The 15,743-nt window shown below is 39.0% G+C and overlaps 1 protein-coding gene across 3 annotated transcripts; it reads right to left on the reverse strand.

Annotated features, from left to right (window-relative positions):
- Positions 1-1,607: 1,607 nt before the first annotated feature.
- Positions 1,608-15,325, reverse strand: LOC140991873 (protein FAR1-RELATED SEQUENCE 5-like). 3 transcript variants are annotated; one of them, XM_073462040.1, is made up of 3 exons: positions 15,168-15,325; positions 13,898-14,379; positions 1,608-2,040 (listed from the first exon to the last, which is right to left on the reverse strand). In XM_073462040.1, coding segments are annotated over exons 1-3 (699 nt in total). In that variant the 5' UTR covers positions 15,169-15,325; the 3' UTR covers positions 1,608-1,824. The 3 variants fall into 3 exon arrangements, with proteins under 3 accessions (XP_073318141.1, XP_073318140.1, XP_073318142.1); XM_073462039.1 differs by having other exon boundaries at positions 15,200-15,277; XM_073462041.1 differs by lacking the exon at positions 15,168-15,325 and adding an exon at positions 14,780-14,797.
- Between the last annotated feature and the right edge of the window lie 418 nt (positions 15,326-15,743).

Raw genomic sequence — 15,743 nt, forward strand, 5'->3', positions numbered from 1 at the left:
AAAGTAAATAACGATGATAATGTTTGAATCTTAGATAGATTAAAATATTGTATTTATACATATGTTATAAAAGAGGTTATAAATATAATATATACAAAACACAATAAACATATCCAGAAAATCAATTCTAGATTTTTTTTCTCTCCAATCAGCAAAAATCGGCTACCAACTTTCTTAAGCTCATGGTCGCAACTCCACATCACCATCGTGCAACCGGTTTTTTAAATTTCAGCGATCTAATCTCGACTTAAATTTCGTGTAGATTTCTAGTGCAGTCTACATGAGGAACACAGTCTCTGATCATGGATATGTTTAAGGAGGTTGAAGAAAGTTCGTAGGGATTTCCAAGAAATGTTATTACCACATAAACATCACGATAGTCGGAGAATGCGTTAAATACGCAAAGATAAATTAAATCTAACCGTCCTATAAATGGTTTTAAATCATACGACACCCAATAACTTTTTGAATATCAAAAAAAAAAATTAAAACTTCTGTTGCGTCGTGATTACGAAAAAACGATACTTCATCCACATCTCATAATAAACAAAGCGATGCGAAATTTGTACAATGTGGTACATCTTATCATGAAGTAAAGATATATAAAGAAGATAGTACAATGTGCTACATCTTATCATGAAGTAAAGATATATAAAGAAGATATTTTCGTAGTAGAGGGGACACAAGGATTTTGAGTTTAGGGGCTAAATATATATGAAAATTGTATTGATAAAATCAACCGGACAAGATAATCTCTATATTAGATTGTCCTCTCTTCACTGCGATACAAAAAACTAAATTTTGAAAAATATTTGTATAAATGATCGATTTGATAAATGATTAACCTTTTATTTTATTTTGCAAGTTAACTTACTTATAATATCGTATATAATTTTTTATATTTAATTTATGTTTAAAAAATAAAGGATTTGTCAATTGTTCAAATCTTAAAAATCCAATAATAATTGGAATATCACATATGGATTCTAGTCCACTTCACAAATTTAAATAGCTATCGATTTATATAATAATCAAATAATTAATTTACTTGATGATATATGATTGTATTAGAACAATTAAATAAAAATATTTTTAGTTGTAAAAAATAATTATAGAATTAATTTTATTTATAATATGAGTTTCTACCTTTTCAACACCATTTAATTTTGAACATTCTTCATGCCCATTTAAATTTTCTATTATTTATTATTGTAAAAATTAATGAAAATTAAAAAGAGATCATACTCCAATTTAAATTAAAAAAAATAAAATTTTAAAAATTAATGTAAAATCATACTACAATTTGAAAGAAAATAACTCAAGATCAAGACACTAAATTTATCTCTATTATCTAGATTTTTATTGATAATAATAATAATAATAATAAAATATGAGGATTAATGTATTAAACTTTAAGCGAGATTAAACACCGCTTAAACTGGCTTTTACATTATGATTATGTTATTTTCTTCCCATTTCGTAAATGTATGAAGAAGTTATGTCGCATCTCACTCACGTACCTATAATTCTCTTATCTCGTAATAAAAATACAAACCAACATTGCTTCGTTTTCATAACGTCAATATAAACAAAAAATTTACAAGCAATAAGTCATACCCCAATTTCAATTATTGGCAAAATGCTGGTTTGATCTTCGTCTGTGTGTTCCATCGCAATGCAGCAACATTGTATACATCATATCTCTCCCATTCTGATCACAACACCAACTCGATTTTGAAACTAAACATAAAACAGAAACTAAAAATTTTAAGGCTATCTATAATTACAAGGTGATAAGCATAGGAACCTCATCCACTGCTCCTCTCACATTTTCAACGACTCTGTACTGAACATCATAAGTGCTTCAGCTTCTGCTTTTCGCACACTTTCAACAACTGATAGAACTCTAGAAGACAATTGATCAGCTTCCTTCTCGACATTCGCCAGGAGATTTAGTAGTCTTTCTCGGTATTCTGCGCATAGCTGATCTTGATGCTGCAGCTCTTGAGTGAGTTCTTGGATTTTCTTGTCCTTGTCACGCTGCGTCAATGAGTTTGAAAACAAGAAACTCTTAGAAACTAGAATATATCAGTAGAAAGACCTTTCGAGTATTTACCTCAATATATCAAATAAGTATTGCCAATATAGCTTTCAACTCAGGAAAATACAAAGGGGATGGATAAGGATAAATTTGTAAAATCATCCAGTATATTCCAGATCATCCCACAACCTGATTCTCATATGCTACGGCCATTATAATCCAAACCTGTGTTATCATATGCACAAGAGACATACACACGCATATCATGTGGTTGAGTTGTTATATATTACTATTACATCTTATATCCTATTACCTGCTCGATAGCCAATTTTTTCCCAAGTTTTATATGGTATCCAACATGCAAAAATACTGCTTATGTGTCTCTCACATACTCAAATCCTGCTGATTTTTTATCTTCTCTCTAAACCACCCACAAATATTTCAGCAGAGAAAGGAAAATAATAATAATAATCATTGTGTAACGTGCATGCTGTAAAGAGGATGACACACCAAAGAAATAAGTTCGAATAACTGAGAATGTTTTATCCCCTCCTTGCAACATGATATATATGAACACAAACACAACCTAAACATAAAGCTAAAGAAAAAGTAATATCCCTCAGTTTTCGGCTATTTGGTCAAAAACTTAACGTAGATTCTCTGGTACACTAATCTTTACAAGAAATTATATGGTGATCTGGGAGAAAAAAATGATTGTTATCTCCTCTGTGATATAAACAATGATGTCCATATATATATGTAGAGCCCAAAATCAGTACACGTAAAACCCATGCATTATTTAATTGTCAAATCATTTATTTAATTTAAAATGAGTTTAGCGATGCATAATTTGTGAAATTTGCATTATTTTAAATTATTTATGTTTATGTGAAGCACGTTAAAATATTTTCTCGAGTTTCATGTTTCAGAAGATTATTCGAGGCGGGATCGAGGGAAAGAGACCGACGACGATTTTGACAATTTTTAAATGTGGTATTTTATTTTTAAGTTGAGGATGGGGCATTTTAAAAGATTTATTTAGTGGTAAGCATTTTAAAAGCCTAAATTATTTATTTAGTAATTTTAGAATTTTAAAACTTTTGAAGTTAGTATTTGTGTGTTTTATTTTGTTAATTATGGAATTTTGTAAAATTAGGGAGGGATTAGTATTTCAATTACCATGTATTTGCTCATCAATTATTTAATTAAACTAATTAGCCCTAATTACCTTTATTCTAATTAAAAACACATGCTATTCTAATTAAAAACACACGCACACACACCCATACACACACACAATTCGGCTATCACATACACACACTTTCCTTGCTCTTCATTTTATATTTTTTAAAAGAGAAAACTAGGGTTCTTAGTAGAGAGAGCAGCCGCCCCCTTCCTCTGATTTTCCAGCAAGATTTCGTTGAGTTTTCTTCAAAGAAAATCGCGCCACTTTTGTCCCGGATCGTCTTTCGTATCCTTCCCNGTTATAGTGTTTTTCCTGGGACTGCTCAAACTGCGTTTTCTGAAAACTATGTTATTAATGGATCCTTGAAGTTTTGAGTTGCAGGCTTCGTTGGGCATCGCCGAGCCGTTATTACTGCATTGAGTCATTATGTGGGAGGTGTCTAGGCACCTTTTGATGTCATGTTTCAGGTCGAGGATGGTTCGGAAAGTAATAGAAGTCGTAGGAAGAAATTGGTGTCGAAAATTCGGGTTATGTCGTTTTGTGTCGCTTGTTGAGCTTGGGGACAATTTTGATGATTTGCACAGGTTGGAGTCCACGCTTAGTGCCCTAGGATGTGTCTCGAGGTGTCAGTTCACGGTTGGGATGATTGAATTAGGGAATGGAAGCCACAAGTATAAGAAATCCCATTGGTTTGCGTTCACAGTGGGTACACGGACCCCCACACGGACCAGGGCACGGGGTCTGTGTCTTTGTTTTTCATTCAGTGTGTTTTTCCAGTAGGTACACGGACCCTGACACGGGGTCCATGTCTTTGTCTTCTTTCGAAGTGTCATTTTCCAGTAAGTGCACGGACCTGTAGACGGACCCTTACACGGGGTCCGTGTCTTAGTGTTTTCTGTAAGGCCAAGTCCAGTGTCTACACGGACCCGGACCCGGACCCGGAGGGGTGCACGGGGTCCATGTCCTACCTGTTTGGGAAAAATAATGTTGAATGTTTTGGGGTTCGATGTCTTAGTTAGTGCGATGATTAAATATGGTCGAGTCCCGGGAATTTTAGAACGTCCTAAGGAAATGTTTGAGCTTGGGTGTAAACATGGTTATTTCGTCTAAGTTACGCAAGTTAAGTATTTAAACTCATGTTAGTATGTCGCAGCAGTGGCCCAAGCGAGATCCAACGAAACCCTCAACGCCAAGTAAGTATGTTGACGTGCAAAAAGAAAATATTTTAAGTTTTTGGAGGTATGCTAAATGTCTTGTGACCAAATTATGAACGGGTTTGGAAGCCAGATAATGTGTCCGGGGACCTCTCCAACTATGAACGGGTTTGGAAGTCGGTTAATGTGGCCGAGGACCTCTCCACCCATTTAAAGCATGAACGGGTTTAGATCAGGATTGGAAAGCGGTAAATCATGATCAGGGACCAATCCACCCGTTAAAGCATAAACGGGATCTCATGTATGTGGTAGTAGATTTTCTCTGCCAGCCCATTACTGTGGTTTAGTCTGATCAGGCGCATCATGTATGGGTCACTTGCTTTGAAACATGCCTCTACGCAAAATGATGAAGTTTATGTATGTTCAAGCATGTACAATTATGCAAGCATGTTTATGAAAAGTTTTCACGTCTATGTTATGTATGTATGTTCAAGTTTAAATGCAAGTTCATGTTTCAAGTATGTACGCGCTTCTTTGAAGTTGCATGTGGTTTTATTACATACTACTCGTTACTTCCAGTTTATACGTGTTGAGTCTTTAGACTCACTAGACTTGATGATGCAGGTGAGGATGATTTTGAGGAGACTAGGGGTGCGGACCAAGGAGCAGGCTTGGACTGAGCAGGAGGCTAGACCCGAAGACCGCCCAGTTTTAAGAGTTTATGAAATGTTCAAATACTCTGATTTATGTAAACAAATACTTTTGGCAAACTATATTTTGGGATATTTGGTTGCAACTATGTTGAGATGAACAGTTGTTTTATAGAATTTTGAAGGTTCACGATTTATTTTAAGAAAATTTTTAATTCTTCCGCAAATTTTAAATAGTTTAAAAGTACGGTACGTTACAGTTGGTATCAGAGCGGTGTTCTTGTAAAGGGTTATGCCTACTGCCAGTTGCAAGAAACTCACGAAGTCACACCTCAAGTCTGTAAGTTTTAAGGATTTAAATTTACGTTATGTAACTTAGATTTCAGCATGTGCATATTTTAAAGTTCAAATTACGTGCATCTTATGATATTGGTATCATGTTCATGCATGTTGGGTTTACGTGTTGGGGAAATTTTGGAACAGTATGCCTTCTAGACGTATGGTTAACCGTGAAGCAAGAGATGAGGACAGAGAAGCTCCGAATGAGGAGAGGGTCACTTCTCCTCGTCCACCTCCGGATATGTAGGTGCAGATGCTTGCAGGTATGACGCAATTCTTCGCGCAGTTTGCGGGGAACCAAGCTGCAGCTGACGCAGGGGCGAGGCCCCGACCTGAGGCTGTGTATGAAAGATTTCGGATGATGGATCCGAAGGAGTTTTCGGGAACTACCGACCCGATGGTGGCTGAGGGATGGATTCAATCCATCGAGATGATTTTTGACTTTATGGAGCTGCGGGATGCAGACCGGGTTAGATGTGCCACTTTCCTGCTGTCAGGAGACGCCAGGCGATGGTGGGAAAGTGCGTCAGTATCAGTTAACCTGCAGACTTTGACTTGGAACGGTTTCAAAGAAGTGTTCTACTCCAAGTACTTCACTGAAGAAGTACGATCTAGACTGACCAGGGAGTTCATGGCGCTGCGACAGGGAGACAGCAGTGTAGCAGAGCTTGTGAGAAAGTTTGAGAGGGGGTGTTACTTTGTACCCCTGATAGCTAATGATGCCCGGAAAAAGCTGAGGCATTTCATGGACGGGTTGCGGCCGATCTTGCGTCGTGATGTCCGAGTAGCTGATCCTACTACATATGCAGTTGTCGTGTCTAGAGCTTTGGCGGCAGAACATGATCAGAGGGATATTGAGGCTGACAGACAAGGCAAGAGGCCCTATCAGGCTCCACAGCAGCAACAGCGACCTCAATTTAAGAGGCCGTTCCAGGGGCAGCCAGGGAAGAAGCCATATCAGGGACCACCAAAGGGCAAGGGTCCAATTCAGAAGCAGAGGGCGCCTCAGAAGCCCGGTGATTTCCCAATGTGTCCTATCCTAAATGCAACCACCAGCATCCCGGACAGTGTCTATGGGGATCAGGGAAATGTTTTAAATGTGGAGCCAGTAACCACATGCTTAAGGACTGCCCACAGCGGGTGCAACCGACCCAGGGAAGAGTGTTCGCCATGTATGCTCAGGAAATATTTTCATAAAGAGAGTCGCCATGCATGCTCAGGAAATATTTTCATAAAGAGAGTAGCCACGAAGGCCTTGATAGATTCAGGAGTCACTCACTCTTTTATTTCGGAGACGTTCGCTAGTCACCTGGACGTCAAGTCTATTGGACTCGACGTGAGCTATTCAGTGACAGTCCCCCATCAGGGGAAGAATTGTCAGCTACTAGTGAAGTCAGAGACATCGATCTGGAACTGCAGGGCCACCTAGTGTACGCCGATTTGATTGTATTGCCGATGCCAGAGTTTGATATCATTCTGGGAATGGACTGGCTGACGAAAAACAGAGTTCTTATTGATTTCCGGAAAAGGTCGGTGTTAGTAAGACCTATGGGTATGGAGCAATTTCTCTTTGAGCCAGCTAGATGGAGGAGTTTTCCTCGCATGATCTCTTGCATGCAGGCGCGGAGACTCATTCACAAAGGGTGTCAGGATTTCTTAGCCAGTGTTATTTCTGCACCTGACGTACCCACTCCGTCTATATCTGACGTGCCAATAGTCAGAGAATTTCTTGACGTCTTTCCAGATGACGTCACAGGCCTTCCACCAGAGGGAGAGGTGGAGTTCGCCATTAATCTTGTGCCAGGCACCGTACCAATCTCTAAGGCACCGTACCGTTTAGCTCCAGCTGAGATGTCAGAGCTCAAACAGCAAATTCAGGAGCTCCTAGACAAGGAATTCATCCGCCCTAGTTTCTCACCATGAGGCGCACCAGTACTCTTCGTAAAGAAGAAAGACGGGAGCATGAGGCTGTGTATCGATTACCGAGAACTGAACAAGATAACGATCAAGAATAAATACCCACTTCCAAGGATCGAAGACTTGGTTGATCAATTACAGGGAGCTACAGTGTTCTCTAGGATAGATCTTCGATAAGGGTATCATCAACTGAAGGTGAAAGATACAGATGTTCATAAGACAGCCTTCAGAACCAGGTATGGGCATTACGAATTCTTAGTGATGCCGTTTGGACTGACAAATGCTCCAGCAATATTCATGGACCTCATGAACCGAGTATTTCAGCCTTATCTTGATCAATTCGTCATAGTATTCATTGACGATATTCTTATTTACTCGAAGAGCCATGAGGAGCACAATCAGCACTTGAGAACAATTTTACAGATCCTGCAGAGTCGCAAGTTATTTGCGAAGTTCAGTAAGTAAGAATTCTGGTTGGAGAAGGTAGCGTTTTTGGGTCACATAGTGTCTAGCAGGGGTATTGAGGTGGACACAGCAAAGGTGACAGCTGTTAAAAAATGGGTTGAGCCAAAGAGTGCTTCAGAGATCCGCAGTTTTCTGGGTTTAGTTGGTTACTACCGTAAGTTTATTCAAGGATTTTCGTCGATAGCGGTGCCGCTCACTTCACTGACCAGGAAGAATGCTAAATTCGTGTGGAGTGAGGAGTGTCAAAAGAGCTTTGATACATTGAAGCAAGCTCTTATTTCAGCGCCAGCGTTAGCCATGCCATCGGGCAAGGAAACTTTGTGCTACACACCGATGCATCTAAGCTCGGGTTAGGCGCAGTGTTGATGCAGTACGGTCGGGTTATAGCTTATGCTTCCACGCAGTTGAAGGTGCACGAGAAGAATTACCCGACTCATGATCTAGAATTAGCCGCCGTTGTCTTTGCATAAAAGATTTGGAGACACTACTTGTATGGCGAGAAATGCCAGATATTCATCGATCACAAGAGTCTCAAGTAGTTTTTCACGCAGAAAAAATTGAATATGAGACAGAGACGGTGGTTAGAGTTGGTAAAAGATTACGACTGCGAAATTAGCTACCATCCGGGAAAGGCTAATGTTGTCGCAGACGCTTTGAGAAGAAAAGTGGCAGTTGTAGCACAGTTGTCAGTGCAGAGACCTCTTCAGTCTGAGATTCAGAGGTTTGGCTTAGAAGTTTATCATAAGGGCAGAGTTCCTAAGCTGTCTAATCTGACAGTACAGTCTTCTTTGTTTGACCGAATCCGTAGAGGTCAGCCTTCACATGAGCAATTGCAGAAATGAAGACTGAAGGATGAAGCCAAGGGCAATGTACTCTACACAGCGTCTGATGGTATTGTGAAATACAGAGGTAGAATGTGGGTGCCTAGTGTTGATTCGATCAGAGATGATATTCTGACAGAGGTACATGCATCTCCGTATTCCATTCATCCAGGAGGTACCAAAATGTATAAAGATTTGCAGATCTTGTATTGGTGGCCAGGTATGAAGAGAGACATCCGCCGATTTGTGTCTGAATGTCTCACTTTTCAACAGGTGAAGGCAGAGCATCAGAGGCCAGCAGGAATGCTTAAGCCACTCCCTATCCCGGAGTGGAAATGGGAGAATATCACCATGGACTGCGTTGTTGGGTTGCCGAGGTCAGTCAGAGGATCCAATGCTATTTGGGTTATAGTGGATCAACTTACTAAGTCGGCACATTTCTTGCAAGTGAAGACGACTTTCTCCATGACGCAGTATGCGGAACTCTATATCAAGGAGATAGTCCGATTGCACGGAATCCCAGTTTCTATCGTGTCCGACAGAGACCCGAGGTTTACATCGTCCTTTTGGAAGAGTTTGCATGCAACCATGGGGACGAAGTTGCTATTCAGTACAGCTTTTCACCCGCAGACAGATGGTTAGTCTGAACGAGTGATTCAGGTTTTGAAGGATTTATTGCGAGCCTGTATGATCGATTTCCATGGGACTTGGGAATCGAAGCTACCTCTAATGGAGTTTACCTACAACAACAGCTTCCAAGCATCTATAGGTATGGCTCCATACGAGTCATTGTATGGAAAGAAGTGCAGATCGCCGATTCATTGGGATGAAGTCGGTGAAAGAACAGAACTTGGTCCAGAAATAGTTCAGCAGATTGCAGATGTGGTGGTCAAGATCCGAGACAGGATGAAGACCGCCCAGAGTCGTCAAAAGAGCTATGCGGATAAGAGGAGGAGAGATCTCGAGTTTGCCGTAGGTGATCACGTTTTTGTTAAGATAGCACCTATGAAGGGTGTCATGAGATTTGGGAAAAGAGGCAAGCTGAGTCCGAGGTTTATTCGGCCGTTTGAGATTCTGGATAGAGTTGAGACACTAGCCTATCGTGTTGCCCTTCCGCCGAATCTGGCCGGTGTAGACAATGTGTTCCACATCTCAATGCTGAGGAAGTGCCTAGCTAATCCGTCGCACGTGTTGAGCTATGAACCGTTACAGTTGGCTCCAGACCTGTCATATGAGGAAAGACCTGTCCAAATCCTAGACAGACAGGAGCGTAGGCTTCGGAACAAAGTGACCAAGTTGGTCAAAGTCCGGTGGCTAAATCAATCAGTGGAAGAGGCCACTTGGGAGACCGAAGCAGNCGAGTTTCATGTTTCAGAAGATTATTCGAGGCGGGATCGAGGGAAAGAGACCGACGACGATTTTGACAATTTTTAAATGTGGTATTTTATTTTTAAGTTGAGGATGGGGCATTTTAAAAGATTTATTTACTGGTAAGCATTTTAAAAGCCTAAATTATTTATTTAGTGATTTTAGAATTTTAAAACTTTTCAAGTTAGCATTTGTGTGTTTTATTTTGTTAATTATGGAATTTTGTAAAATTAGGGAGGGATTAGTATTTCAATTACCATGTAATTGCTCATCAATTATTTAATTAAACTAATTAGCCCTAATTACCTTTATTCTAATTAAAAACACACGCTATTCTAATTAAAAACACACGCACACACACCCATACACACACACAATTCGGCTATCACATACACACACTTTCCTTGCTCTTCATTTTATATTTTTTAAAAGAGAAAACTAGGGTTCTTAGTAGAGAGAGCAGCCGCCCCCTTCCTCTGATTTTCCAGCAAGATTTCGTTGAGTTTTCTTCAAAGAAAATCGCGCCACTTTTGTCCCGGATCGTCTTTCGTATCCTTCCCGCTTCGGTGTCGTCGTTCGTTAACGTTAAAGATTTAAAGGCACGTATATTCTATTTCTCCTGCGTCGATCTTGTCATAGTATTAATTTTAATGTGTTTTGTGTGAAAACATGTGTATGTTATGTAGTAGTTTGAGCAGAAAATTTATTGGATGTGTTTTGAAGAAAATTTTAGATCTAAAACTAGAATTTGCTGTCTTTTTTGAAAAGTGCGATTTTTCGGTTGAGAATTTGGGAAAACTTTCAACATATGAAACGTAGAAATTTTCGATACCTTCGATTTGATATAAAATTCGAAATATTTGGATAAAATTGAGTGAGTTATGTTGTTTTTCGTGGGATTGCTCAAACTGCGTTTTCTGAAAACTATGTTATTGACGGATCCTTGAAGTTTTGAGTTGCAGGCTTCGTTGGAAATCGCCGGGCCGTTACTACTACATTGAGTCATTATGTGGGAGGTGTCTAGGCACCTTTTGATGTCATATTTCAGGTCGAGGATGGTTCGGAAAATAACAGAAGTCGTAGGAAGAAATTGGTGTCGAAAATTCGGGTTATGTCGTTTTGTGTCGCTTGTTGAGCTTGGGGACGATTTTGATGATTTGCACAGGTTGGAGTCCACGCTTAGTGCCCTAGGATGTGTCTCGAGGTATCGGTTCACGGTTGGCATGATCGAATTAAGGAATGGAAGCCACATGTATAAGAAATCCAGTTGGTTTGCGTTCACAGTGGGTACACGGACCCCCACACGGACCAGGGCACGGGGTCCGTGTCTTTGTTTTTCATGCAGAGTGTTTTTCCAGTAGGTACACGGACGTCTACACGGACCCTGACACGGGGTCCATGTCTTTGTCTTCTTTCGAAGTGTCATTTTCCAGTAAGTGCACGGACCTGTAGACGGACCCTTACACGGGGTCTGTGTCTTAGTGTTTTCTGTAAGGTGAAGTCCAGTGTCTACACGGACCCGAACCCGGAGGGGTGCACGGGGTCCGTGTCCTACCTTTTTGGGAAAAATAATGTGGAATGTTTTGGGGTTCAATGTCTTAGTTAGTGCGATGATTAAATAAGGTCGAGTCCCGGGAATTTTATAACTTCCTAAGGAAATGTTTGAGCTTGGGTGTAAACATGGTTATTTCGTCTAAGTTACGCAAGTTAAGTATTTAAACTCATGTTAGTATGTCGCAGCAGTGGCCCAAGCGAGATCCAACGAATCCCTCAACGCCAAGTAAGTATGTTGACGTGCAAAAAGAAAATAGTTTAAGTTTTTGGAGGTATGCTAAATGTCTTATGACCAAATTATGAACGGGTTTGGAAGCCAGAGAACGTGTCCGGGTACCTCTCCAATTATGAACGGGTTTGGAAGTCGGTGAATGTGGCCGAGGACCGCTCCACCCCGTTAAAGCATGAACGGATTTAGATCAGGATTGGACAGCGGTAAATCATGATCAGGGACCAATCCACCCGTTAAAGCATAAACGGGGATCTCATGTATGTGGTAGTAGATTTTCTCTGCCAGCCCATTACTGTGGTTTAGTCTGATCAGGCGCATCATGTATGGGTCACTTGCTTTGAAACATGCCTCTACGCAAAATGATGAAGTTTATGTATGTTCAAGCATGTACAAGTATGCAAGCATGTTTATGAAAAGTTTTCACATTATGGCACGTCTAAGTTATGTATGTATGTTCAAGTTTAATTGCAAGTTCATGTTTCAAGTATATACGCTCTACTTTGAAGTTGCATGTTGTTTTATTACATACTACTCGTTACTTCCAGTTTATACGTGTTGAGTCTTTAAACTCAATAGACTTGATCGATGCAGGTGAGGATGATTTTGAGGAGAATAGGGGTGGGGACCAAGGAGCAGGCTTGGACTGAGCAGGAGGCTAGACCCGAGGACCCCCCAGTTTTAAGAGTTTATGAAATGTTCAAAATACTCTGATTTATGTTACTGATCATGAGATTTTAAACAAATACTTTTGGCAAACTATATTTTGGGATATTTGGTTGCAACTATGTTGGGATGAACAGTTGTTTTATCGAATTTTGAAGGTTCACGATTTATTTTAAGAAAATTTTTAATTCTTCCGCAAATTTTAANTAATGGACATATTACATGTGAAATAGCTGCTCATCACAGTCAGAACTTATAGACATCATAGTCTTCTTGAGTTTATCCTGAACCAGTACTTTGTTGGTAAGCCCAAATTCAGCACAATTAATCAATATCAAACAAAAACGGAAAGAAGTCCCTCCAAGTATATGTATTTCTTGAAATATAAAGAATAAAAATAGAGACTAAAATCTTCCACATTGATGGTTATGTCCCCAAGGCGTTAACAAAGCAGAGCGATTTCTCTTTCCCCTAGCTCATGGGGGAACTCCCTTAACAAAATAAAATGCTGGATCGATTATCTACTCCCTAAAAAAGCCCTTATTTATTCTTTTTGTCCCTCCCCTGAACTCATCCACTCCCCTAAAGCATGTCATCTTATATTTCCACTATAGACAGGTCTAAAATAAATTGGGTTCAATTTATTGAGCCTATAATACACATGTTATCCGTTAATTGATATAACAAGCATCATCAAGCCTATAACACACATTATCCATTAACTGATATAACGAGTGCATGGTGTTTTTACAAACATCCATAGATGTGGACAACACATGCACATGGGCATGCATGAGTGCATGTGGACGTATATAATATAGTAGGAAGTTGGTGTCACAATTTAACATAAATTCAAAAGAGGAATTGACTAGAATGGTATCCTGAATAGATATAACCAAAAAAAACAAACCAACAGGTTATATTTTATTCAGAAAGAGAAGGATGGGACTAATAGAGCACAAAGAAACAGGACAGAGGTTTAACAGCTAATCCATGCATTGATTCTTGCCTTAACATACCTATAAGCGAAAAATGGGGCAAGGCATTATTTATGATTGAAGTGGTTTCAAAAGTTATGTACCTTGGATTACGCCAACTGTCATTTTACAATTATTCTTAATTTTATCTTTTAGACTGCATAAGCTTTTTCACTATTTCACCCACACACACTAAATGATGTACTTTCATCTCTCCAGTTTGGAAATAACTCAAATTTTCTTTTCTGCTCCTTAATATTTCTCTATTCTTGGGTATTTTCGACTGCACTTACAAACAGCAGCTAAACTCATTTTTTCCTGTTTTGCTTCAAACTTCAAATCTTCGCCTAACTTTGACACATCATTGAACTCATAAAAAAATGGTCAACTCTGGAAACTTCTGCCATAAATCTTCTCGAACTCAGTGGAAATCAAGAAAGGAATGTATTTCTCAAAACAAAAAAAAAAGAAAAAAAAAAGAAAGAGATGTAATGACCAGAAAAGCGAAAATATCAAAGTTGAAGGCATACCACCATTGTATGTTCATGAACAGTCACGACCAGAGGATGGTTATGCTCCTTCACAAATCTAGTAACAACCCACTTTCCAGATTTCTCCATCTTAAAAAGTATTGTTGCTTTGCAACCTTCACGTGCATTAGGCCGAGCCTTTCTTCCTGGCCCTATCTTGCCTTTCACATTAGGAGAAAAACCCTGTTTGTTACATCCAAGACGCCTAGCAAGAGTTCTACCATCTATCTCTGAACGACGGCGTTGCATAATGCGTACAACAAATCCTACTCTCAGGGCATAATCATTATAAAATCTCTTTGCATCATCTTCAGATTCAAATTCCATGCCTACGGACGGTTCTGCAACTTCACTTCCCTCCAAGTCCTTAGCATCAAAAAAGTCATTTTCATTTAATTCCTCAAAGCTTCCTTCTGATTCAACATCACACCCATTTCCTCCTACCTTGCTTTCAGCTGCTTCCAATCCTTTATCAATATCCACTGCAGAGAGGAAACACAATATAGAACATAAGCCGACAAGATATATTTGCACTACACCATGTGAAGGTTATTGGGTTCTCGTAAAATTCCAAGGAAGACTGTTATCAAACACAAACAAATGCAGTTACTTTCATACTCGGAGAATAAGAATGCAGCACGGACACGAATCTAAGACAGCCTTGTTTCAGAAACAAAAATATTATATAATCTTCGAGGCTATAAAAACAGCCACATGCATCCACTCAGAAATAATGACATTCAAAGAAACTTTTCAAAATGGCGAATCCTAAGCGGTTCTATATCTTCTAATTGAAAGCATCAAAAGAGAGGTAGATCTGTGGGTAAATCAAAAGTCTGGTGTAATTTCTCTTGAAATATATGTTCCACCCCCTCCACTAACTCAAAATTTCAGGTATGAATGTTGCAAATTATTGGTCTCCACCTCTTAACATTCTGCCTGTTTGCATTTCAAAATTTGCAACAGCATCTAGACGAAAGGAGAAATCAGGGGTCAAAAACTATAATCATGCATAGACAGACCACATATACAAATTTAATTATAACAGATATTATGACAAAATAAAACGGAAGCCATTTTACACAGTTTGCTACAATAACTTCAAAATCACTCAAAATCAATTCCTAATACTCGGAATAAGGTAAAATTTCCCCATAACAGTTAGATATCACCGAAATTTCATGCCAACATGAGCTGGAAAAACAAAATAAACAACAAATAAGAAAAATCCCAAAAGGTAAAGTGCAGTTGATCAAAACATGATTCTTACTGTTGTCGTGAATAACGGAGTGAAGGAAGAACCGAAGTGACTTCTAAATAGCAGATTTTGGCGTTTTATCATAATTCTCGCCCGCTCTGTTCAAGCTGAACTCCGCATTACGAGGCCTTCCACAGGTCCCCTGTTTTCATAAAAACAAATTAGTATTAACCCCCCAGCTTTGTTCTAATTATATTATCACTCCTTATACTAGAATCGTTAGAGCTGCAAAACGGGGAGATCACCGATCCCTCAACTTTGCTCAAAGGCTTTGTTTAGTCGTGAATAAAAAATCAAATAATTTATTATATTATTTAATCTGTTCAAATACAGTTCAATAATAAACAAAAAAATTATTACCTTCTTCTGTTCATGTTAGATCAAGATCTAGTCATTTATTTATTTCACCTCTAGATTATGTGGTGGATATTCCACAAACTTCTAGAGCTTCGACTTCTCAAATCAGAGAAGAAATAGAATCTTCGGCAGAAGATTTAATTATTAATCAAAACAATATTGTTCATCAAAGTAACNGGATGAACAGTTGTTTTATCGAATTTTGAAGGTTCACGATTTATTTTAAGAAAA

The sequence above is a fragment of the Primulina huaijiensis genome, chromosome 13, assembly GCF_012295235.1.
Source record: "Primulina huaijiensis isolate GDHJ02 chromosome 13, ASM1229523v2, whole genome shotgun sequence".
NCBI classification, from domain to species: domain Eukaryota; kingdom Viridiplantae; phylum Streptophyta; class Magnoliopsida; order Lamiales; family Gesneriaceae; genus Primulina; species Primulina huaijiensis.